Here is a 26,102-nt window from a genome sequence, read left to right as displayed (position 1 = left end):
GGAAAATGGTGTCAGAAAGAACTGGGGTGCCACAGCAGAAAAGGTTCTCTTCTTGGTAACTACCCGCATCATTTCTGGGGGAAAAACAGCTGAAGATCTCTTAGGGTCTAGGCAGATACATATGGTAGGAAACGATTCTTCAGATACTTGTTAGTCTCTAAGGTGCCATAACACTACTTACAATCTTTTTATTAAAGGTTTTGAGTAGGGTTCCAAGTGCCTTTTCCATTTTACTGTAGCAGCTTAGATCTCTCTCTCTCTCTCTGTGTGTGTGTAAAAAAGTAAGTGTAACCTAACTGGATGTGTTGCTGATGTATGAAAGTGCTCTTTACTTCCTCCAGTGGTGGCACCTCATCATCATGATGTCTTCTTTTGAAGAGGAGACCAAGGCTACAAGCCCTGAAAGAACAGAACAGGAGAATTGGGTAGGTGGTCATTGTTACACAGCTTAACTTGAGACTGGAAGAACCAATTGAATACTGAGGCAGCATCTCTAGGCCAAACTACATGCAAAAGGTGAAAGATGCAATCATGAATCACCTGACTTTCCTGTTCCTACTTAGCTAGGGTGACCCTATGAAAAGGAGGACAGGGCTCCTGTATCTTTAACAGTTGCATAGAAAAGGGAGTTTCAGCAGGTGTCATTGGTATATATGGAGAACCTGGTGAAATTCCTTCTTCATCACCACAGTTAAAGCTGCAGGAGCTATACTAGAGTGACCAGATTTAAAAGAGGGCAGGGCACCTGCAGCTTTAACTGTTGTGATGAAGAGCGAATTTCACCAGGCTCTTAGTTCGTCTTTGCCTGCACCTGGACTTTTCCTACAGGGCAGTTGATGATAGATAATTATGCTTTTAATCCAAACATTGCTGATTGAAGGAAATTACAGTACCAAACTGGAATTTGGCCCACCCCCACTAAGCTAGATGTAGCTCTAAGTACAGGTGTGAAATACACCTTCACTTATGAATTCTAGCTTTACTGATGATGTTACGTGATTAAAACCTAGGAAGGTACGAGACTATGACCTCCTATAGGATTCAACGAGTTAGTGATTCAATATGGTGTCTTTTCCTAGTGTGTCATGAAAAGGGTAGCTGAGCTGCCCTTGGTCAGCTCTACTTATGAGATGGTTTCCGCTACTTACGCATCTGCCAAGGAATCCCATCCAGCTATCCAAGCAGTCTGTGATATGGCAGAGGTGAAAGTGAAGATTATTGCTGCTTCAGCTGCAAATGGTGCACAGCCTCTTCTGGATAAATTTGAACCACAGAGTAAGTAAATCTGACAAATTAAATACATAACCACATTGCTAGGTGTGGGTCTAAGCTCTTTCTCCCTCCAAGGCTCATTCTTCTGGGTTAGATTGTGTTTTCTCAACCTGTCACTCTCCAACTGATGTTGGACTACAACTCCCACCATCCCCAGCTAGCATGGCAAATGATTGGCAATTATGGTAGTCCAGCAACATCCAGGGAACAAATGGCTTCAATATTGAATGTGCCTTAACTCCAGCAATTCAAGCCTAGGAATTCAGGGTTGTGTTATTTCACCCCAAACTGATGCTAGGGTGGAAGTAGATGCTTCCCTTCTAGGGTGGTGGAACTACTCTGGAAGTGCCTTGGCAGTTTCTGCCTGTGTCAGTCCTATGGGGCTTACTTGGATTGTTCATAGGTCTTAAATCTTCATTACATCCAACCATATTTGGTGGTATCCAATATTAGTCCTACTTAGAGTAACCCATTGAAATGAGTGAGACATAACTTAGACCAACATGGGATGCAGCCCTTTCTTTTCAGGGCTGAGTTCTCAGCAGAGGCTGAAAGAGGCATTGTTCTGTAGGGTTGCAATGCAGCAAGAGCCAGCTGTGCATGGGACTGAATGGTGTCCCCTCCAAATGGCATTGCCAAGACATCTTCCCTTCCTTCCCAACCAAAACCCTAGGGCAGTGTTGTGCTTAAAACTAAAGGTAGCTAGCCCACCTGAAACATGAGAGCCAGGTTCAGCCAAGGCAGAATTCATTCCGAGTTTCTTGCACCTTGGCAGCAAAGCCAAGAGCAAGCAAAGTTCTACTTACAACTCAGGGGCCTACGTTGAGGCCTCTTACTGAGGTTCTGGAGCTGGTGCATAAACACCATTTTTGGAATTGATTTGTAGTGTTTGAGCCTACATACCAGTGGGTAGACCAGCCTTCACCAACCTGGTGCCCTCCAGCTAGGAGATTATGGTAGTGCAACACATCTGGGGAGCGCCAGGCTGGGGAAAGATGGTCTAACCTACTAATGGTGCTGGAATGTGCATTGTAGTCTTGCTCGTACTCCGTTTCTCTACCCCTTTAGAGAAGGAAACATGAGTTTTTAAATCTGGTGGGCTGGAGCATCTCCCCTGTGAGGGAAGGTTACATCAACTGGGATTGTTTAGCTTGGGGGAAAATGGAGGCTAAAGGGAAACATGAGGGAGGTGTACAAAATTCATGCATGGTGTGGAGAATGTGGGTAGGGAGACATTTTTTTCCCAACACTAGAACCCGGGGTCATCCCACGAAGCTGATTGGTGGGAGATCCAGGACAAATAAAAGGAAGGACTTCTTCACACAACGCATAGTTAAATTATGGAACTCACTGCCACAAGATGTAGTGATGGCCACCCATTTGGATGGCTTTAAAAGGGGGTTGGATAAATTCCTGGAGGCAAAGACTATCAATGGCTACTAGTCCTGATGGTTATGTGCTACCTCCAGTATCAGAGGCAGTAAGCCTGTGTGCCCCAGTTGCTGGGGAACATGGGCGGGAGGGTGCTGTTGCACCATGTCCTGCTTGTTCATCCCTGGCCGATGGCTGGTTGGCCGCAGTGTGAGCAGAGTGCTGGACTAGATGGACCCTTGGTCTGATCCAGCATCAGGGCTCTTCTTATGATGATGGCTGCTCTCTTCTTCAGATTCTCTCTGCCAGTGCTTCCGCTTCTTTTTTTCTTCATCTTTTTCTTCTTCTTTTTTGGAAGCCTGCAAAGTGCAGCAAAAAGGACGAGCATGCACACACCATGAGCAACAGAACTGCCATGGTACGAAAGGGCTGTAGCAGAGGGGTAGAGCATTCTTTACATGCAGGTGTTCCCACATTCTGTCCCTGGCATCTCTAGGTGGAGCTGGGAGTGGCCCATGCCTGAAACCCTGGACAGCTGCTGGTGGAGAGCTTGAGGACAGCAGGAAGTAGGTCTCCAGGTTCTTGGACTTCAACTCCAATTTTGGGGAGTTGGTCCAAATCATGTAGAGATCTGGCTTCAGCCTGCCCCGGTGTAGCCAATCCTGAACTAGATGGACCAGAGTTCTCACTCCGTATAAGACAGTTTCCTATGTACATGCTAGTTTAAAACTAGATTGAAGACTGGCTACCTTGGAGAAAGCTGGTTAAGACAATAGTTACAGCTGGATGTGTGGAGGGGACTGAGTGTACAGAGTTTTTCTCTGCCCGTGTGACATGCCATCCCTGTCTGTCATGTACATGCCTATGTAAGTCACATGGCTGAATTTGTATTGCTAACCTTCCTCCTTTGTGTCATAGTAATGTGACACACCTCTTTGTCAAACGTTCAACAAGTAACTTGACTGCAGTGAGACGGCTAGCAAGGAAGTAAATTGCTCTCCTTTTTCTTTTACAGTTGCTGCAGCCAACAACATTGCTTGTAAGGGTCTTGACAAGCTACAGGAGGTAATGCCTCAGCCTTGACTCCCCTGGCCTTGTGCTGACAATCTGTACAGAAGTTGGATGGACTAGGCCTAAGGAGGCTTCCTGTGTTTGGACTGTTGCTATTTTCTGATACAGTTACACTTCTAAGCTAGTAGTAGAAGTTGGATAAGAACTTCAGTAATACTTTAAGAGGATCTTTATGTGTATTCTATGGCATTCCTGTTTCATCTTGGGTATTTCTCTCCCTTGCTCTTCCTAACCACCTATCAGTGCTACATTTGGAATGCTTGAAGATACTCAAGTAAACATTTCCCTTTGTGTAACCTGGGTGGGTCAAAAGTACATCTCCAGTTGATTTGGACTCCAACTTCCAGCATTCCTGACTATTGACCATACTGGCCGGGACTTCTGGGAGTTGAAGTTCCAAACATCTGGAGATCTACCAATTTGGATGGCTTTAAAAGGGGGCTGGATAAATTCCTGGGGGCAAAGGCTATCAATGGCTACTAGACGTGATGGTTGTGTGCTATCTCCAGTTTTCAAGGCAGTAAGCCTGTGTGCACCAGTTGCTGGGGAACATGGGTGGGAGGGTGCTCTTGCACCATGTCTTGCCTTGTTGGTCCCTGGCCAATGGCTGGTTGGCTACTGTGTGAACAGAGTGCTGGATTAGATGGACCCTTGGTCTGATCCAGCATCAGGGCACTTCTGATGTTCTTACTTCTGCCCACCCCGGTGTAAACATTCCTGCAGTGAGAACTCTAATCCAGCCATTGGCCATGATGGCTGAGAGGTGATGGGAGTTGTAGTCCAACACATCTGGAGGGTGCCAGGTTGAGGAAGCCTGGTCTAATCCAAATAAGCACTGGGGAAGTAACGAACTTCCAAACTGACTTGGGATTTGAGAGGGGCTGTTCCCGGGACCTTGGTTTTATGAGTTTTCACAGTATGGCTCTTAGTGTGGTATCTTCATCTTGTTTCTCTTGAACTTTTCTTCCTAGGTAGTATCAGATGCAAAAGGCTTTGTCTCAGAGTCCTTGTCACCAGTTTACACTACAGTCACTGTAGCAAAGGATGCTGTGTCAAATATGGTGGACGTAGCCAAAGAGGCTGCCCAGGAGAGCTTGGAGATGGCTAGGTCTGTGGTGATGAGTAGAATGAACACCATGATGGAATCTAGACTGGGGCTCATGGTGGCTGAAGGTTTTGACAACATGATAGAAAGATCAGATGACCTCATAGACAACTACCTCCCAATAACCGATGCAGAGCTAGGTAAGAATATTGCAGTTTTCCGGGATTCTCCAGATGAGGAATTATTTGTCCACTAAAAGTGTAGACTGAGAATATTTATCCCTCTGGCTGACTGCATCTGGTCTACTGGAGCTGTAAATAGTATGATCTTGAAACAATCTGCATGCATAGCATTAGTTCAAGGGAAGTGTGAAGTGAGTTGGGCAGAACCTCTAAATTGGCCTCCCCCAACCTGATGCCCTCCAGTGATGTTGGGCTGCCCCAGCCAACATGGGCACCAGGTTTAGGAAAGCTGGTCCAAATCTTAAGTAGTACGCTGTAATTTCTAGAACGCCATCTGCGATTTTTATTTGAGAAGGCCCCAGGTTCAGTCCCTAATATCTCCTGCCAGAAAACCTGGAGAACAGCTGCCAGCCAGTGTAAACTAGGAGCAGGCAACCTGGTGCCCTCCTGGTGTGTTGGACTACAACTCCCATAAGTCTCTGCCAGCATGGCCAATGATGGGGATTATGTGAGATGTAGTGGAAAACATCTAGGGGGTCACCTGATTGCTGGGCTAGATGGATCAAGGACCTCACTTGGTATAAAGCTGCTTCACATTTTAAAAACTTGCTACTGCATCTCTATATGATACTGTCAGTGTTCATGATGCTTTTCAACGTAAGCTTTAAATGATTTTGGGACCCAAGTTATTTGAAGGACCATCTTCTCCCGCACCAGCCTGCATCAACAGAGGCCCTTCTCACTTGCCTGCGTTTTAGGCTGGTGAGTGCAAGGGAGAGTACACAGCCTGTTCTGTTAACTGCATAAATAGATCAGCCGGAAGACTGTGGCTAAACACTTTCTGAGAAGACCAAGTTAAATAAGAGAATAGATTCCCCCCCCCCCAAGATTGAGCCCAATGCCCATTTCCTGATTCATCTGGATAAAAGATCTCTCAGCTGCCAAATCCATCCTCTTGGCTGCGTATGTATTGGCAGCTGGTCTGCGTGCTTAAACCTGAATTTGTTTCACATGTATAGGAAGTTTGTGGCGGTATCCCAAGTGAGAGGCAAAAGGGACCCGTCTGCTGCTTGTGCTCTCAAAGTGTTCTTTTCATTAGCCAGCCACATCTGTTTTATTGGAATCCAGCAGAAGGGAAAGTATGCAGGGAAAGACCACAGTGCATCTTTCCCTACATACAGTGGGGCTAAAATCTGATCATCAACCCAAACTTCTTTTTACATGATTTGAGGGGATCCAGGATGTGTTTCGGTTAATGATCAGGTATAGAAACGACCATGATCCAAACAGATCTCCAGGATGTGCAGTGTAAACGTAGCACCTTACAATTAATGCTGCTCAATGAGCCTATCTTTCTTTCTTTCTTTCTTTCTTTCTTTCTTTATTTATTTATTTATTTATTTCATTTATATACTGCCCCATCACTGAAGCTCTCTGGGCGGTTTATCTTTCTGGCAGTAAGAAGAGTTTCATCCCTTTGCAGTGATGGATACAATTTGAAATTGCTGTAAGAATGTTCCCACCCCCCAACCCATGTAATGGAGTTGGATAACCAAGAGGTGTTCTTAAAATGTGACACAACGAAGACAGCGTAACAGGCAGGAGAACTGAGCAACTAGGAGAATAATAGAGTTGTTCCAGCCAACACAAGCCAGTTGAAGTTGGTGTAAAGTCACCAGAGTGTACTTGTGTGATATCCACTGGGCCTGTTCAGATAACATGCTAAAACATGATTCGGCCGCTCACCCTTTAGCAGCAAATGGTTAGTGAATGGGTTAGTGAAAGCCCTAGGGGGAGGGCTTTCTCCGCTGTGGCACCCCGGTTGTGGAACGAGCTCCCCAGAGAGGTCCGCCTGGCGCCTACACTGTACTGCTTTCGTCGCCAGCTGAAGACCTTTTTATTCACTCAGTATTTTAACACTTAATTTTAACTTAAATTTAAATTTTACTGTTTTAACTCTGTATTTTAATCTTATATCAACTTTGCTGTGTGGTTTTATCCTGGTTGCACTTTTTATACTGTATTTCGTAATTGTGTTTTAACCTGTTGGGTGTTTTACTGTGGTTTTAATTTTTGTGAACCGCCCAGAGAGCTTCGGCTATTGGGCGGTATAAAAATGTAATAAATAAATAAATAAATAAATAAATTTAAACTGTGGTTATGTTGCCACCATGGTTAGGGTTAGGTTCACATGATATGCCTAGCTGCAGCAGTTCCATAAAGGCCTGTTCAGACGACACGCTAAGCCACAATGGTTAAGCATTTTGAGCTAAACGTGGCTTACCATGTCATATGAATCAGGAATTAATGTGCCATGTGCACCATTCCTAACCCTGGTGGCTATAAAAACGCTCACTAACCATTTGCTGCAAAAGGGTTTGTGGCCTAACCAGGGCTTAGTGTGTTGGCCGAACAGATCCAAAGCTGCAAATGACCGACATGGAATCTAGTCTGGACTGTCTATGGCAACCTGGTGCCCTCCTTATGTGTTGGGAATACAATTCCCAAGACGTAGCCTTGCTGGTTGAGGATTGTGGGAGTTGTAGAGGGCACCAGGTTCGGGAAGTTTGGTGTATGGCCAATATGCTGTCATGCTGGCCTCTTCATAGCTGACCTTTTATTATTGATTTATATAGCACCATCAGTGTACATGGTGCTGTACAGACTAAAACAATAAAATAGCAAAACCCTGCCGCATAGGCTTACATTCTAATAGAATCATAATAAAACAATAAGAAGGGGAAGAAAATGCCCCAAACAGGCACAGGGGAGAGTAAAACTAACAGTATAAAAGTAAGATCAAAATCAAGTTCTAAAAGCTTTAGAAAAAAGAAAAGTTTTTAGCTGAGCTTTAAAAACTGTGGTTGAACTTGTAGTTCGCATGTTCTTTTGACTTAAGGTTCGGAATTGGTTATTATTTATTTATTTCATTACATTGGTATACCGCCCCATAGTCGAAGCTCTCTGGGCGGTTTACAAAAGTTAAAAACAATGAACCTTAAAAACAGATCTACAAAAATTTGAAACCATCAAAAGCATAAAAACAATATTGATTTAAAACAACTACTCTGGGCTCAATCAATGCAGTTAATGGCATAAATCATGGTTATGCAGTTTCTGGAGAAGGGCGGCTGGGCTGGTTAAAGCCATAGCACCTATTTGATGCCCTCTGAGCTGCAAAGCCCAGCCTAGTCCACAATTATTCTATCGTAATTGTCATTGAGGTTTCCTGGGCGTTGAGTAAAGGGAGGTGTCGGGTGGCCGCAGCGGTGACCCGCTGGCCCCAGCTGAAATGCAAAGGGGGAGGGCTTTCTGACCGCATTCTCTTCTCTAGCTGCCCTGGCAGCCTCTGTGACGTTCGATGAATCTGATGTCGCTCCCCTCGAAGTGCAGAAAGTGCAGCAGAGCTACTACGTGCGGCTGGGCTCCCTCACAGCCAAGCTCCGAACCCGAGCCTACCAGCACTCCCTGGAAAAGCTGCAGAAAGTCAAGCGAACTGCGCAGGACATACTCTTCCACCTTGAACAAACGATGTTTATGGTAAGGACCAAAAGGCCTCTTTGGACTCTTCCACGGTCTGTGTAGATCTGGTCCAAGGACTGAGTGGCTGGACAGATGAGCTGTCGGGAAGGAACCAGTGCCCGACACCTTGGGGTGGGATAAGATGCAAATGGACACAATAGCATATATTTTTCAGATAATAATAATATATTTATTTGTTACCCGCCTCTCCCTCTGGATCGAGGCAGGGTACAACACTAATTCAAACGTTTAAAACCAGTGCATCATTAAAAGCAGCATACCATTAAAAAAGGCATCTTAAAATTCAGCTGGGTAGGCCTGCCGGAAGAGATCGGTCTTTATGGCTTTCTTAAATTCCGGAAGACTGTTAAGTTGACGAATCTCTTCCGGCAAGCCATTCCACAAACTGGGAGCGGCAGAAGAAAAGGTCCTCTGAGTAATAGTTGTCAGCCTTGTTTTTGTTGGCTGGAGTAAATTCTTCCCGGAGGACCTGAGTGCGCAGGGCGGATTGTACAGGAAAATCCCGCAGGTAGCCTGGACCTAAACCATGTAGGGCTTTAAAGGTGATAACCAACACTTTATACTTCACCTAGGTCTATAGGTTTCAGATCCATATTTAAAGCAGGTCCAAAGCCATAAAGCTTCTCATGGCATGACTTTAAGGTGGGGGATTGACTAGGTGGTGTGGTGGTGGGATTGACACAATCGCAGAAACCTTTTAAGCATACTGGGCTATTTCAATCGATGGATAAACGTTGTTACAGTTGCTTAAAGCCTTTTAGCGCATGCTCTAGTGCTTGTTGATACCCCAGTGCCTCTGTAAGTTCATTGGTGAAAATGCTAGAAGGCCGCAGCAGATCTGTGTCTTATTGAGCATCTGGCTCAAACTGTTCAAGAACGGCTCTACTTTTCATTACATTGTTTTAAAAAAGGAGATACTTAATCTAGGAATATCTGTGTTCCTCGAACTCTCCACCACTGTGGCTTTGGCCCTGATTTAAAGGGAAGGGGAAATTTGCGCTATTAAAATACAGGGTCCATGATATGTGTGTTGGGACCAACAATGGTATGCTCTTCAGGGTGCCTGCCAGCCATGCCCCTTTTCAGGATACTCTATTGGCCCTCCCCCTCCAATTTTGCATTTCTCCCCACCACAACAAAGTCCGCATTCTTTGTCCACCGATCATACTCAGAACCCATAGAGCTGTGTTTGGGGTTTTCTCCTTGGGTAGATGGGGGAACTGCATATTACATTGTATTGCAGCAAATCTTTGGGTTTTCCCAAGCCTGCTGACACTTCCCTCCTCTACATGGATGGTGCCTTTTTGGGCTATGTAAGTAGCCACGCTTAGAGAATGACTTTTAGAATCATAGAATAGCAGAGTTGGAAGGGGCCTACAAGGCCATCGAGTCCAACCCCCTGCTCAATGCAGGAATCCACCCTAAAGCATCCCTGACAGATGGTTGTCCAGGTGCCTCTTGAAGGCCTCTAGTGTGGGAGAATGTTGATAGTGTAAAGGGTCATCACAACATTTTGATAGTGTAGAGATCCTCATTGTTCTGAACAAGAAGATAAGACCTGAAAAGTCAGTGCAGCTGGCAGAAGTTATGACCCCTGCTTAAAGCTGAACTTGAAGAGTACCTGTTTGTTTCCCCAAGCAGGAGAAAGGAGGGGGGCTTCTGGCAGGTGACTCTTTTGAACAGGAAAATAGCACCGGGATGGAGTTCAGTTCCCTCCTGTGTCACTATGGCCCCAACACACAGTGTTTTGAACTTCTAAATGTAATCCTGGAAGTTCCTGATCCACCGTCTTCATTGAGTTGCGTTTGGCCTCTAGCAGTAATATGGGAGGACTAGTAGAAACTCTCAAAAGGGAGCCAGTGTGGTGTAGTGGCTAGAGTGCTGGACTGGGAGTTAGGAGGTCTGGGTTCTAGTCCCCACTCGGCCATGGAAACCCACTGGGTGACTTTGGGCCAGTCACAGACTCTCAGGCCAACCTACTTGTTGTTGTGAGGATAGAAATGGAGAGGAGGAAGAGGATTATGTAGGCCGCCTTGGGTTCCTCGGAGGAAAAAAGGCAGGATATAAATGCAATAATTAAAATAAAATAAATAAAAGCTTGCTCCAAAGGAACTTGAGTTCAACATTCAAGAAGTGTTGGCATTAATCAACGGTGTGGCCCATGTGGGTGTCCAGCCTCTTAATTCTAAGTCTCTCAGACTGTCTTGCTGTCTACCAAGAGTGTAGAGGGAGGATGGCAAACTCAGTCCTGTTCACTGAGACAAAGGCAGAGTAGAACTGGTCCCCTAGAACTTTATGAAAGTAAAAAGAAGTGCCCTGATGCTGGATCAGACCAAGAGTCCATCTAGTCCAGCACTCTGTTCACACAGTGGCCAACCAGCCATTGGCCAGGGACCAACAAGGCAGGACATGGTGCAACAGCACCCTCCCACCCATGTTCCCCAGCAACAGGTGAACACAGACTTATTGCCTCGAATACTGGAGGTAGCACACAACCATCAGGGCTAGTAGCCATGGATAGCCTTCTACTCCAGGAATTTATCCAACCCCCCTTTTAAAGCCATCCAAATTGGTGGCCATCACTACATCTTGTGTTAGTGAGTTCCATAATTTAACCATGTACAGTGTGAAGAAGTACTTCCTTTTATTTGTCCTGGATCTCCCACCAATCAGCATCATGGGATGACCCCGGATTCTAGTATTTTGAGAGAGAGAGTGAATTGTCTCCCTATCCACGTTCTCCCACCATGCATGATTTTTGTACACCTCTATCATGTCTCCCCTTAGCCTCCTTTTTTCCAAGCTAAACAATCCCAGTTGGTGTAACCTTCCCTCATAGGGGAGATGCTCCAGCCCCTTAATCATTTTAGTTGCCCTTTTCTGCACTTTTTCCAGCTCCATAATATTCTTTTTTAGGTGTGGTGACCAGAACTGTACACAGTATTCTAAGTGTGGTTGCACCATAGATTTGTATAAGGGCAGTATGGTACTAGGCTGACATCAGTTTCCCAGAGGACCTTTTCTTCTGTCGCCCCCAGATTGTGGAATGGCCTGCCGGAGGAGATTCGTAAAATTAACTGTGTGATTTTAAGGCAGCTTTAAAGACTAGCCTTTTCCAGCAGGCCTATCCAGATCAATGTAAAATCGTGAATTTTTAAGATGTATTGATTCCTGTTTTAATGTTGTTTCCCGCCTCGATCCAAAGGGAGAGGCGGGTAATAAATAAATAAAATTATTTATTTATTTATTTATTTATCATACTTATACCCCGCTCCTCAGCCAAAAAAGGCTCTCAGAGCGGCTTACACTTAGCAAAAAAGACAGTCCCTGCCCTCAGGCTTACAATCTAATAAAGACATGACACACAAGGAAAAGGAGTCAAGGAGGGAGGGAGGGAGGAGAGAGAAAGAAAGAGAGAGAGAGAGAGAGTCCAGCAGGAGCAGGCCCCGATGTTCGATGTTACTTCTGCCTGCTCCTGTCCCCTCGGTCCTTCTTCTTCCCCACAGGGCCAAGATGGCAGTTTGCCCTGTGGGGGGGGGGGGGAGAGTCCAGCAGGAGCAGGCCCCGATGTTACTTCTGCCTGCTCCTGTCCCCTCGGTCCTTCTTCTTCCCCACAGGGCCAAGATGGCAGTTTGCCCTGTGGGGGGGGGGGAGAGTCCAGCAGGAGCAGGCCCCGATGTTACTTCTGCCTGCTCCTGTCCCCTCGGTCCTTCTTCTTCCCCACAGGGCCAAGATGGCAGTTTGCCCTGTGGGGGGGGGGGAGAGTCCAGCAGGAGCAGGCCCCGATGTTACTTCTGCCTGCTCCTGTCCCCTCGGTCCTTCTTCTTCCCCACAGGGCCAAGATGGCAGTTTGCCCTGTGGGGGTGGGGGAAGAGACCAACAGGAGCAGGCCCCGATGTTTCCTCGGCCTGCTCCTGTCCCCTCGGTCTTTCTTCTTCCCCACAGGGCCAAGAAGTTGTTGTTGTTGTTGTTGTTGTTATTATTATTAGCAGTTTTATTCTCAATTCCTTTTCTTACAATGCCTAACATGGAGTTTGCCTTCTTTACAATGGCCGCACACTGGGTTGACAATTTCATCACAGTAATTAAGAATTGGCCTGCATTCTGTTCTCTTGCTGTGGTAAAGTGTGTGGTGGAATGTTGGGAAGGGGCTTTTACAGGAAACAGCTTAAAAGGGGGCTGTGGTCAAGGATGGAATGGGCGTGGCCAAACGAGACTGAGGATGCAGTTTCAGAGCCAAGAGTGACAGGGCCTGTAGGGCTCTTCTCCTTGTATTAAACACCACTGTTTTCAAAATGCCCTTCCAGATTAAGTTTCTCAAGGGAAGACTTGAATGGAAAGTTCTTCATGGCCAGGAGGTGTTGTGGCAGATGTGGCAACAGTGGAACAACAGTGAATCAGAGGAGAACGAGACCAGTGCACCAAATCAACAGGAGGTATGTTGGCATTACAAAGACACAGAGTGTCACCTAGAGCAAGGATGGGCAGAAAATAGACTTCCAGATCTTTTGGACTTCATGCCTGACCATTGGCCATCCCAGCAGGGTCTTCTGGGAGTTGGTCCAAAGCATCTGGAGAACTCCCTTCTGCTCACCCCTGGCCTAGAGAATGGAGAGGGACATCGTCCAGTGGCAGAGTACACTGTCTGTTCAGATCCAGACTGGCAGTGGCTCTCCACTGTAGGCAATACTGATTTAGATGGACTCTGTACAAAGCAGGTTCCTAGATTGCATCGCTGAAACTCAGCAGCTCTTGACCTGATCAGTATCTGGATGGGAACCCTCTAGAGCAGCCTTTCTCAACCTGAGGCGCTCCAGATGTGTTGGACTACAACTCCCAGAATGCCCCAGCCAGCTGGCTGGGGCATTCTGGGAGATGCAGTCCAACACATCTGGAGCGCCCCAGGTTGAGAAAGGCTGCTCTAGAGGGTTCCTAAATAGTGAAATAAGCTTTTAAAAGAAGAGATTTGGGGTGCTTCTCAATAAAGATGAATAAAGACAAGCCAACACCAAGGGCTGGTTCAAAGTTCCTTGACACGAGCAAAAAGCATTTTGACTCACATGGGTGGTGTGGTGGAGTGTGCTTGGGTTCCACCAGGTTGCAGCCTCCCATGGCAGCTCCAGGGAGTTGGAGTGGCTTGCCATGTAGCGTGGAAAAGAGAAACTTGAGTTGGGGGTAGAGAGGGAGAAGAGAAATGGGCAGGGCTCCCCTGATGCATGAGCAGATAAAGCTTGTACTGCACATCTCTGAATTAAGCCATGCATTGCACATCTTTTGAAAAGGTCTGTGCTTCCCTCTAGTTAATCTCTCAGGATGTTGTACAATAAACATAAGTGCCCTGATGCTGGATCAGACCAAGGCTCCATCTAGTCCAGCACTCTGTTCACACAGTGGCCAACCAGCTGTTGACCAGGGACCAACAAAGCAGGACATGGTGCAACAGCACCCTCCTACCCATGTTCCCCAGCAACTGGTGCACACAGGCTTATTGCCTCGAATACTGGAGATTGCACAAAACCATCAGGGCTAGTAGCCATTGATAGCCTTTGCCTCCAGGAATTTATCCAACCCCCTTTTGAAGCCATACAGATTGGCGGCCATCACTGCATCTCCTGGTAGTGAGTTTCATAATTTAACTATGCACTGTGTGAAGAAGTACTTCCTTTTATTTGTCCTGGATCTCCCATCCATCAGTTTCATGGGATGTCCCCAGGTTCTAGTATTTTGAGAGTGGGAGAGAAATGTAATGCTAACGAAGTCTTATCTCCATAACAGATGGAATCCCAGGCTCTCAACATGTCCCAAAACGTTGCCCAGCAGATGCAGGCTGTCTGCAAGAATCTCCTGTCTAACATGCAGGGCCTCCCTGATGCTCTCAAAGAAAAGGTCCAGACAGCCCATAGTGACATGAAGGAGCTGCAGACTGCTCTCTCCGGTGTCAGATCCGTTCAGGATCTTCCTAGTGATGTCCTGAAGCAGAGCCCGGAGAAGATCGACAAGGCCCAGGAGGCTGTGCATGAGGTCATGGAGTATGTGACGAAGAACACTCCCCTCAACTGGGTAGTTGGACCGTTCGCTCCTGCCGGAACCCTTCCAGTGGAGTTACCAGAATCCGAAGAGGAGGCCAAGGTGGACACCTAAAGGAATGCAACCTCCAAAAAGTAGGGTTCTATTTCGAGCTCTAGGTAATACCTATCTACCTCTCATGGAGCCAGATCTGTAGCTTGTAGCAATTCTACTGTATAAAAGGTGTAATAATTAAATATCCATTGGTAATGGTAAAGTAGACACAGCAACACTTATTAGAGATCGGTGGTGCACCTTCCTTGAACAAACTCAGTGACATAGTCTTTCTAGAAAAGCTTCCAAATGGACCGATCTCTTCTAAAACCCACATAAGAGGTTTCTTCAGTATTTTATCATTATACAAGGCAGAACCATGTATCAGCTAGTCAAAGGCTCAGTTGGCCTTGTCTGGCCCAAGTTGTCACCTACAGAAATTGAAGGGCCTTGTTTATGGGAGGCAAGTACAGATGGAATACTTCAGTTGTATCTGAGGCTTTTGTATGTTGAGTGTATGCAAATAAAACATTAACCGCAGTGAAAAAGCTGTGTTGTAGTCCTCGTAAGTCCTACACAAATGGTCTTTGAAACTTGAGCTACCATTTTGAAGTAGTCCTAGGGTTTAACTAATACCTGCTGATATGGGTCAGTCCCTTGAGAGTAGGAGAATGGGCTCCATGCCCAGTACACTACCTATAGCATAGGCAGAAAACCTTACCACGAGGTATGCCTTTCTGTGGAAGTAATGCTACTGCTTCACTCAAAGAGCAGTAGTTTGGTCTCATAGAATCATAAAATAGCAGAGTTGAAAGGGGCCTACAAGGCCATCAAGTCCATCCCCATGCTCAATGCAGGAATCCACCCTAAAGCATCCCTGACAGGTGGTTGTCCAGCTGCCTCTTGAATGCCTCTAGTCTGGGACAGCCGACAACCTCCCTAGGTAACTGATTCCATTGTACTGCTCTAACAGTCAGGAAGTTTTTCCTGATGTCCAGCTAGAATCTGGCTTCCTTTATCTTGAGCCCATTATTCCGTGTCCTGCACTCTGGGAGGATCGAGAAGAGATCCTGGCCTTCCTCTGTGTGACAACCTTTCAAGTATTTGAAGAGTGCTCTCATGTCTCCCCTCCATCTTCTCTTCTCCAGGCTAAACATGCCCAGTTCTTTCAGTCTCTCTTCATAGGGCTTTGTTTCCAGACCCCTGATCATCCTGGTTGCCCTCCTCTGAAAACGCTCCAGCTTGTCTGCGTCCTCCTTGAATTGTGGAGACCAGAATTGTGGAGTCTCTCCCTCTTGTAGCTGGCCGGCCCAAGGGTTTTTGTGGGACCTCTTTTTCGCAACACATCCAACCACTGTAACATGTCCTCATGAGACGGAAAATACTTATAAACACCTTTGCATTCAGTAACTGAAATTACAAAATTCCCTTGTAATCCTTAAGCGTGTACTGTGTCTTCTTTGCCTCACTTCCCTGAGTGCAAAGAAGATCCGCAGGCAGCCTTTCACAGGAGCATGCAGGCCCACCAAGGCTAACCTGTAAAACACCCTACACCCAGTCCTGCACACACAAGCCATAACACTATCCTGGCTGGTAGGTGTAATCTGAAAACTCCAGTTGTTTCTAATGGCCTCTTAACTATCAAGCCTAGAGCTTTCCACTTGATACTTTGCTATTTCCTTAACAAATATTACAGAAATTGGACATTGCAGAGTGGCATGATACATGACCAGAGGGAGATCCACCCTACTTTTTGAATAGCAAAAGTGCTGTTCTGCCACCGGAATAATACCCTGTTCCCTCTGAGTTTAGCTGCAATCAGCAGTAGCTGGGGAAAGGTGAGAATGAATATACCCAGCAACAATAGATGGTTCCCTGTTGTAATGCAAAGTACTCTGGAGTGGCATGGTCTTGAGTGGGCAATTAAGACCCATTAGCTTTACAAAAGATTGGTTCCTAATGGATGAAGACTCCTAGAACTGGTTCCATGGGGATCAACACAGCTGCCTGCAATTTTGGACTTGGAGTCCTATGGGAGCTATCATGAGTACCTGCACTTCACCACTGAAAGTGGTTCATTGCTATTTTTGACCTAAATCTGGGGTCCCCAATGAGGTGCTTATGGCCACATTCAACAATTGTTGCCCTTCTCATTGTTCACAACACTAAAAAAAATGCTAAAAGGCATCCAACTCTTACATATAATCATTTCAGAAAGCATTTTATTATACAATAAGTTAAAATTGTGCATAACAAAGTACAGTAGGCCCATAAACAAAAAAGGGAAAGGATAAATTAAACCAGGACCGAGTTTATAAAATGCACAGAAGGAGACACATTTTAAGATTAAATGAGTTTAAGGATATATAGGGACAGGCTTCTGGTGGGGTGGCTGTTTTGTCTATCTTAATCTGATGTTATGCAGTAATAATGTGAATTCTTCCTCCATTAAACAAGCTTCCATTCTATCAAGAAAGAATGTGGTCTGTTGTTTGGAAAACTCCATATGCTAGCTTTTTTCATGCCCAAAGGCTGCTCTTCTTAAGGACAGTAAATCAGACTTGAAGACTGCAGTTGGGCAAACCAATGGTATATTTACTCATATATGAGGTTGTCCGTATTCCTATCTAGCTTAATATTGCCTACTTTGATGGAAGCTTCCAGTATTTCAGCCAGAAGATAGGTTTTTTCCTATGTTTAATTGCTAAGCTGGGGGGATTTGGGGGAGGCATATGTGTTGCAGCATTTATAACCCCCCTTGAGAATTGCCATGCATATGTCAATTGAGCTGGGGGGGGGGGGAGAGGGAACCTACCATTGGTACAATTGATACTTAGGACTCTTAAGAAATAGACCTGGGCCTAATGGGAACTGAACGTCTCTGTTCACTTCTATTTGCCGGCATACATTTTCCTTAGCGTGTGGCTTAGGCTTCCACTTCCAAAGCGAGGTGTCTATGTTTCTGTATTCTGTTCAACAGCTGCTGTTATATTCCCAAGGCAGGGTGGAATGGAAGATGCCATGCTTCTGATATACAGCAGTCCATTAGCTCTTTATGTTTTGCAGGAAGCAAAGCCAGCTAATTAATTTTTCATCCAAATCATCTCAAATAAAATAAATTCAATTAATTTGCACCTTGACCCAGATAATCCCACACTAATGTAAGCATTTCCCCCCTCAGCTTAATTGTCATGCAGGGGAAGGCTTTTGGTGGGGTGGGGTTACAGCATATGGGAAGGGCAGAGGAAACCCTTTTCTCTCCAGCTGCAAGTTCCCTTGAAAACTGCATGGCAATTAAGCTGAGGAAAAAACTTTCATTGGCACCAATGGACACTTAGGGCTCTGTGGAATAGAACTGGGACCCTGGGAAATAAATATGGGGCCAGGGCCTCAGGGCCCAGGCTTAGCAATGCCCCTGCAGCATGATGCAGATATTGGTTGCATCTGGACCTGGTACATGTAAAAATAGGGGATGAGCTCTGCTGGATTCGGTTCACCTAGTCCAGCATTCTGTTTCCAAAGTAGCCACCCAGATGCTACTTGGAAGCATCAGGAACAAATCCTCCCTGGTTCATTCACAGCATCTAGTATTCATATTCATTGGTGTGTTGCCTCTGAGCATGAAGGTTCTGTCACTACTAGAGCAAAACCCTTGTTGCCATGGGGCTAGCAGTCTGAGAATGATTGGATAAACTATGTTTGCCCATTTCCCTTACGACTGGAACAACTTTACACTTTTAAAATAGACATACTACAAATAACTGCCAAATGTGAAAAGGTTTTTAAAAAGATGTTTTTACCATTTCTTGAAGCTTGAGGTAAAAAAAAAACACTTGATATAACATTTTCCTCTCTCTTCTCCTTCTGGTGTCCCTTTAGTTCTTTCTCTGCAGCTTCTCTTCCTCCCTTTTTGAACTATCACCAATAGATTTTTCTTCAGCCCTTTCCCCAATATTCTGTGCCTATCCTTTAATTGGCCCAACATTCCAAGCGCTTACAAGAGTAAACATTATTACACGTGTAGACACACACTGTGCCACATGTTACATTACATTCACAGCGCATATGTCTTCACCTCCCCTTTGCCTCATCCCTCTCCCTTCCCAAGCTGCCTAAAGAGTGAGCTTTTAACTTCTTTGAACTTCTTTTCTGCACATCTACACTGCTCAAGCTTCAAAACAAAAATGAGCAAAATCAGTCTGGTAGAACTGTAGCCTTGCTCTACCATATTCTTAAAATAATATCTAGTAATAGTCATTGAGAGATCTCCATAAACCTGAACAAATATTTGATTTGCAGATCAAATATTTGTAAACACACCCATGAAACTGATGTTGAAGAGTGCTATAAAAATAAATTGATTAAATAAATAATGCAGATGTAATACGTTCAGATTGTCACTTTCGAGATAACCTAGCAGCAGTACTTTATACCAACTGAAGTTTCTAGACCCCACAGAGGAAAATGTTATATATGGTAATCCAGTCTGGAAATTACTAAAGCATGAATGTGTGACGTGTTAGGGGTTAGGACCAGACAATGGACAGGTGATTGCCAGGAACGTTCTGGTGATGTGTTTCAATGGGAGATAGGATGCCCCAAGAAGCCATAGGTGATGGGCAGAGATGGGGGACAAGATTGACTCTTATGGTACCCCCCTAAACCAATAGGCATAGGGCAGAGCAGTTGTCTGGGACCTGTCCTCTTAGAACAACCAAAGCCAACACATCATGCTGCAGTTTTAAAGGAACTGCACTGGCTGCCTATATGCTTCCGGTCGGAATTCAAGGTGCTGGTAATGACGTTTAAAGCCCTAAATGTCTTGGGACCTCGATACTTGAGAGAGCGCCTCTCCTTATATATGCCTGCCCGAGACCTTAGATCTGTTGGAGGAGCCCTTCTCCGCATCCCATCAATGCAACATATACGTTATGATGGGCCTTCTCTGTGGTGGCACCCCGACCGTGGAATGCCCTCCCCTTGGAGGCCCGATTGGCACCAACATTGATTGCATTTCGACGCCAAGTAAAAACATGGCTTTTTAACAAAGCCTTTGATGGTTAAACTCACTGGCACATTGTTTTAACTGTTTTAACCGCATCTATTGCTTTTAAATTATATAGTGTTTTAACTTGGATTATGGTTTACTTTGTTTTTAACTGTGTATGTTTATTGTTTTATACTGTATGTTTTTATCTGTACGCCACCCTGAGATCTTAGTGATATAGGGCGGGATATAAATATTTTAAATAAATAAATAAATGCTACCTCCTGGGTCCATCTCTGCAAGGACATCACACTCAACAGTATTAAAAGCTTCTGAGAAATCCGGGAGAATCAACAGGGTCACACTTCCCCTCGCCTTCCCTCCCAGAACGAGTTGTCCGCTAAGGCTGAAAGGGACTTAACTAACCAGTTTCGTTCAGGTAAGCAGGAATTTGGGTTGCCGCAATGCATTTGAGCATTTTGCCCAAGGATAGAATATTGGAGACTGCATGATAATGACTTAAGATGAAGAGATCCAAAGGGGGTATCAGTAAGCCCGGTAGATAGGCGCATACCTGATAAGGAGCTGAAGTTACCTCCATCGCATTCTGTAAACAACTAGAGTCCAAGTCACAATGGGATGTGAGTGATTTTATCTGCAAATTGCTGTGCAAACTGGTCCCAGGAGGCTTTGAAAGGGTCTTTCATTACACACACACACACACACACACATGCTGTAAAAGGATTCCTGGAACTCAGAAGAACTGTGCTGGTGAAGCACTGAGCAGAGCATTGGTGATGGTGAGGAAAGGTTTCTTTGCTGCCATCTCCACTGTTACAGAGTAAATGCTGTCCTGGTTTTACGAAGGAAGGAAGAATAAATAAATATACTGAGGCTCATTCTGACTTTCTGTTTTGTCTTTTGCAAAAGTCGAGCTGAAAGCGGCCACATGTATCTGAGCAAAAGCCTAACTAAGTTCCACATAAATCTCATTGGTTTAAGTGTCCTTTTGTGAAAGGCAAATGAATTTCTAGAACATGCATTGACAGCCCTAATTTCAGGCTTGGAGTAAGCTTCCACTCTCTGAACTCCAGGCATGTGAAGCATTTTCAGCCTGTGCTGAAACTGTGCCAGTCCACATATCTGGCAGTTTAGCTCTGCTGTTTTAAATCTGCTATTTGCATTTTAAATCTCTGCACTGCTGCTAGGTGTGTTTTTTGATCTGGTTATACTTCCATATTGCAGTTTTAAGCCATTGTATTTTATATTGTATTTTATGCTGTGTTTTGTGGTTTTAATTTTTGCCAACCACCCAGAGTTCAGCTGTTGGGTGGTATAGAAATGTAATAAATAAAGTGCGTTGTCAAGCCCTGGCCTCAAGCTCGGAGCTGAAGACCTGGAGCAGGCCCCTGAGTGTAAACCAGAAACCCCACAAGTGCCGGGACCTGAAGACCCAAGGGCCCCCTGCACCGCCGTTCCTGGCCAATGGCACAGGGAGCTTGCCAGGTAGGAAACCACTGATGGAGAAGAAGCTCCTGTCTCCAGACTGGGGCCATCGCTAGACCTCAGGTTTATCCCTGGATCGTCCAGGGGTCAAACCTGTTCATCTAGGTGACACACAGGAGATCCAGTGCTCAGGCAGGGGCGAACCCTGGATGATCCCAGGATAAACCTTAGGTCTAGCTGTGGCCTGGGTGTTTGTCCCTTTAAGAGTCTTCATTCTTTGAGCACGGGGATGGAGTTTGGGGAGGGTGGGCTGGGGACAGAGGCTCATAACGCTCAACTCACTTCCAGTTTGTGTTGGTTGCTGGTCTTCAGGGCTAGATTAAGACAGGCTGAGGCCCTAAGCCATGTCAAGATTCAGAGGCTTCATACAAAGAGAAGAAAGCACATGGAAAGAGTAATTCCATGAATTCATTATTCAATAGTGTTAGATAGATGTGTATAAGAACACTGATAAAGTAAGTTGATGTGAACTTCATTTGAACTGGCTCTAGTCTGCACTTACTGCCTCCAATACTATATGCTGTGTTGCCACACTTTCTCTATCTAAGGCAACTCTGCTGTAAGGTACACCAGACTTTCCAACATATTTAAGCTGAAGCTAATACATCTTTCTTATCTGCAATGTATGTAAGCTGTCCAGAGAGCTATGGCTATGGGGCAGTATAGAAATGTAAATAATATACTCAGAGGCCCCTCATAATATGAGGCCCTAAGCCATGGCTTACTTTTATTTATTTAAGGATTTTTATGCCGCCATTCAGCCAAAAAAGGCTCTCACGGCGGCTTACAAAAGTATTTCTTGACAGTCCCTGCCCACAGGCTTACAATCTAAAAGACATGACACAAAAGGAAAAGGGATTGGGAGGGAGGAGGGGGGGGGGAAGGAAAGCAAACTCAGGCACTACAATCTTAGTTGGAAAGTTCAGCAGTTACAGTTGACAGCAGGAGGGAGGGGGCTCTCAGCTGGAGCTGGACCCAGGCACGGTGGAGAGGTGCCTGGCTGCTGCTTCCTCCCTCACTGGTGGCCTCTGCAGAGACAGTTGGTAGCAGGAGGGAGGGGGCTCTCAGCTGGAGCTGAACCCAGGCACGATGGACAGGTACCTGGCTGCTGCTTCCTCCCTCACTGGTGGCCTCTCCAGAGACAGTTGGTAGCAGGAGGGAGGGGGCTCTTGGCTTATAATACTTCTAATACTTAGAATACTTGGCTTATTCCTAAATCTAGCTCTGCTGTTTTTTCTTTGTGGGTACCGGAGACGGAAGAATCAGAAGAGTAGTTTACACAAGCAAACTACATGCTAATTCTGCAGGTAAAGGATTGCCTGTACAACTCCGGACAATATCTGTACCCCTATGAAATTCTGTGAATGAGGCAAGGCAATGGCACCATAAAAGCTTCGTTTTCATTTTACTAATTAAGGATTCCCCACCCCCTCTCACCACCAAGGGAGAGCATTTAAACATGCATTCACCTCCTGCTTGTGGAGTGAAGTAATACAGTCCAGAAACAGTTCACCATGTGATTAGCTATAGAAATGTATTTTTTTAAAAAAATAAATAAATTAATACATCAAAACAATACATCAATACGATATAAAACAAGTAATATATAACACACTATAATATAAAGTAAACATTTGATACATATATTCTAATGTAATTCTCTTAACATAATCATACTTAACATAAAAGTGCTCCCCCCAACCACGGGATCTTATTCATGTTTCCAAAATCTCATTGCTTCCTCTGGAGGTGTTCTCCCTGTCCCCTTTAATAATACAAATTCTAGAAACTGTTTCCATATTCCCTCAAAGTAATTCATTTTTATCATTCCTCTTCTAACTTTTATATTACATGTTAATTTTGTCATTAATAGCGATATCCCATATTTCTTTATACCAATCTTCTATATGATAATCCACTTGAACCTTCCAGTTCCTAGATATCATTAATCTTGCTGCTGTTAACAAATTCGTTCTAAATTATTTTGTCTCTTTATTACAACTCAATTCTCCATATAATGATAACAATGCCACTATAGGTGTCTCTTCAATCTCCATTCCTAAAATTTATTTTATCTCATTAAACACCATTTTCCATAATTTTTGTACAAATTCACATTCCCACCACATATGTAAATACGTTCCTTTCTCTTGACAACCTCTCCAGCATGTTGCTGAATTCATCTTATTTATTTTATTTAATCTTACCGGGGTTAGATACCACCTCCATATGATCTCATAATAATTTTCTTTTATCCTCACAGACATATTTCTCAACACTCTTTGTTTCCATATCCCTTCCCAACTCTGTTGCCCTATTTGTACCTTCAAGTCAGTTTCCCAGACCATCTTACCTACACTTTCCGTCTCCCCCTTTTCCACTAATATTCTATAGATTTCACTCGTTAAACCTTTTATAATTTTATTTTCTCTTTTCTCATTTTCTTTTTTTAAGATCAGCTCCTCAAATTTCGTAATAGCTCTACACTCTCCATTATCCTTTAAACATTTCTTCATCCATTGTTCTAATTGAAGATAATTCAACCACGTTATATTTCCCTCTTTTAGTCTCTCCTTTATTTCTTCCCTAGTTCTCATATTTTCTAGCCAATCTTTTTACTTCATTACCTTTCTCTCTATTAAACTTTTCCCCAACTTATCTTTTAAATTTCCCGGAAAGTTCCTCATTATCACTGGTGCTATTGGAGAAATACTTGGAAGTAAATCTTTTTTATATGATCGCCATATTTCCCAGTGAGTTATAGAAATGTAATTAGCTTAGGTCAGCCCCAACTGTGAAAATCCATATGGCTGTGTGTTAAAAGATTCCTTATCTGTACCTTCAAAGCTCTCTCTAGTTTATTCCCCTACACAACTTCTCTTTTTAGCTTTATATATGACCTTCGCTCCTTCAGTCCCACCTCCTCAGCCATCCAAAGGTCTTCGGCTCCCGTAAACAACATGGCCCTTATGCCTTCGTTACTCTTCGTGCTTAGAATTCCCTCTCACAACACCACATCTTGCTCTTCCTTCAAAACCTACCCATTTCATGAAGCCCCTTAGATCTCCTACTAGAATTAAGACTTAAGTTCATGAAACTAGGCAGAATGTCTATCTTCCCCTGTCCACGTTCTTCTCCCAGCCCTCCCTCTACTGAATCCGCTGATTCCAATTTTAGATTGTAAGAGCCTTGAGGAAAGGCCTGTCTTTATTTTTTAAAGTTATGTATAAAGTACCTGCCATACATGTTCTAGCGCAGTAGTTCATTAAACAATGAAGGGAGCAATATATAATTCAATTTATATACAGGATTTCCACCTATATATAGAATACCCTAGGAGGCGGCAATCCTATAGCCCTTAGACATTGTCCTGGTGGTTAAGACAACGGCTTCTCCTCCTGCATCCGTTGTTTACTGCAGTGCAGGTTGGCGTGTTGTGCAAACTCGGTGTCCAGCACAGCGGAGGTGGCTTCATACCCACCCTAAAAACCACGCCATGCATAGGGATTGTAGGACGGGTATGAAACCACCCCCGCTGCACCATGCACCGGGTTCGTATGACATGCCAACCTGAGCTGTTGTGCAGGCAATAATGTAGAAATGGGCTCGTGCTCGGCACATGTGGGGATGGGAGGAGAACCCACGTTGGCTTCTCTCCCCCCCCCTCCGTGATCGTCCAAATACTCCCAATGTCTGAGGGGGCACAGAATAGTAGGGATTCCCTTTTCTGAGGTCGGAGACAGCACTCTGACCTCAGAAGGGGGATTTGGAGAGCCAGCCCCAGCCCCCTCGCAGCCAGCATGGAAAGAACAGTGCTGGGTACCCAACGAGGTTGGAAAAGCCATCTCAGAGAAGAGGGGAAAGGAAGGATATAGAGAGCCCAGGGTACAAGCTATCCAGAGGCCTCCCCAGCCTCCTTCCCTCGCCCTCTGAATCTCCATCACAAAATATATCATCTAGTGAAAGATGGATGTATATCATCTATTGAATTATATCATCTAGTGAAAGATTACGGGGAGGCAAAGGTTCCACACTGCACACTGCCCCCTTCAAGTTTGGGGCCTTGCAATCATCAAGGGTGCAATCGATAGAATTGTGCCCTAAATGGAAAGCAAGAGTGCAAGATGTTGCTTGTTCACCTGCCTTTATTGGGACGAGTTAATCTTCTTGTGTCTTTTTGTCATCTTAAATAAACATGCTATAGTCATTCACTCTCTCATTCCAGGAAAGTCTGAGAAATCACATGCACACGTGCCTGGCCAAATATCTGCTCTGGACACTGATAATGCCCTGTTAGCCCAACATCTGTAGTGTTCAGGTAGCGGGGTGGGTGGAGAGCGAGCGAGAGAGAGAGATAAGCAAGTTCATGCAGAATATTTAGAGGGCTAGTTTATTTCGATTATTTTTGGTCCCTCACAAAGCAACATGCAAAGAACAGCATTAAAGAGTCTACAAGAGTACAATGAGAAGCTGTACCGCAATACATACACTAACTGTGACCTTGGTGAAAGGAAGCACTGAAGATGAAGATTTTCAAGGGTCATCTGAACGCCTGGACACAGGGGTCAGGGCACAAGTCAATAGGAAGTTTGGGAGCCATCACCCAGAAGGCCCTATCTTGTGTGCATCAATCTTAATGGCTGATAATTGAGAAGGGTTCCTGAGGCAAATCTTAATGTACAGATACCTTTGTATGCATGATGTGGTCCCTCAAATAACACGGCCTCAATCCATTTACGATATTAAAGGTTAAGAGCAGGACTTTGCATTGGATCTGGAAGCTTCTGGCAGTCAATGCTGCTGGAACAAAACCGTTTATGCTTTCAGACACCTGTCCTGTAGTAGTAGAATCTTGTTGGCAGCATTTTATACTAGCTGCAGCTTTTGGACCATCTTCAAACACAGACCCACATAAAGTACATTATAGTATAGGAGGTGACCAGTGCATGGCTAACTGTAACCAGGTCTGAGAAATCCAAATAGGTTTGCACTAGCTTACAACCCAGAGCATGTGGAAAAAAACCCCACTCGTGGACATAGCTGCTACCCGGACTGGTCATATAAC

General features: G+C 44.8%; 1 protein-coding gene across 1 annotated transcript; it reads left to right on the top strand.

Annotated features, from left to right (window-relative positions):
• Positions 1–311: 311 nt before the first annotated feature.
• Positions 312–14,625, top strand: LOC134400158 (perilipin-3-like). The gene is made up of 7 exons (XM_063128448.1): positions 312–425; positions 1,080–1,275; positions 3,659–3,708; positions 4,686–4,959; positions 8,276–8,481; positions 12,792–12,920; positions 14,260–14,625. Exons 1-7 carry the CDS (start codon positions 312–314, stop codon positions 14,623–14,625), a joined length of 1,335 nt encoding a protein of 444 aa, XP_062984518.1.
• The last annotated feature ends 11,477 nt before the right edge of the window (positions 14,626–26,102 follow it).

The sequence above is a fragment of the Elgaria multicarinata genome, chromosome 6, assembly GCF_023053635.1.
Source record: "Elgaria multicarinata webbii isolate HBS135686 ecotype San Diego chromosome 6, rElgMul1.1.pri, whole genome shotgun sequence".
Lineage (NCBI taxonomy): Eukaryota > Metazoa > Chordata > Lepidosauria > Squamata > Anguidae > Elgaria > Elgaria multicarinata.
The sequence above is the reverse complement of the archived record's forward strand: the minus strand, read 5'-3'. Positions and strand labels throughout refer to the sequence as shown.

What these genes read in the sequence shown, in the direction of transcription:
- LOC134400158 (XM_063128448.1), top strand. Translation starts at nt 312, where the DNA reads ATGTATGAAAGTGCTCTTTACTTCCTCCAGTGGTGGCACCTCATCATC. An exon ending in GTCTTGACAAGCTACAGGAG is followed by an intron (nt 3,709 to 4,685) that starts GTAATGCCTCAG and finishes TTTTCTTCCTAG; the next exon opens with GTAGTATCAGATGCAAAAGG. An exon ending in GTGCACCAAATCAACAGGAG is followed by an intron (nt 12,921 to 14,259) that starts GTATGTTGGCAT and finishes TCTCCATAACAG; the next exon opens with ATGGAATCCCAGGCTCTCAA.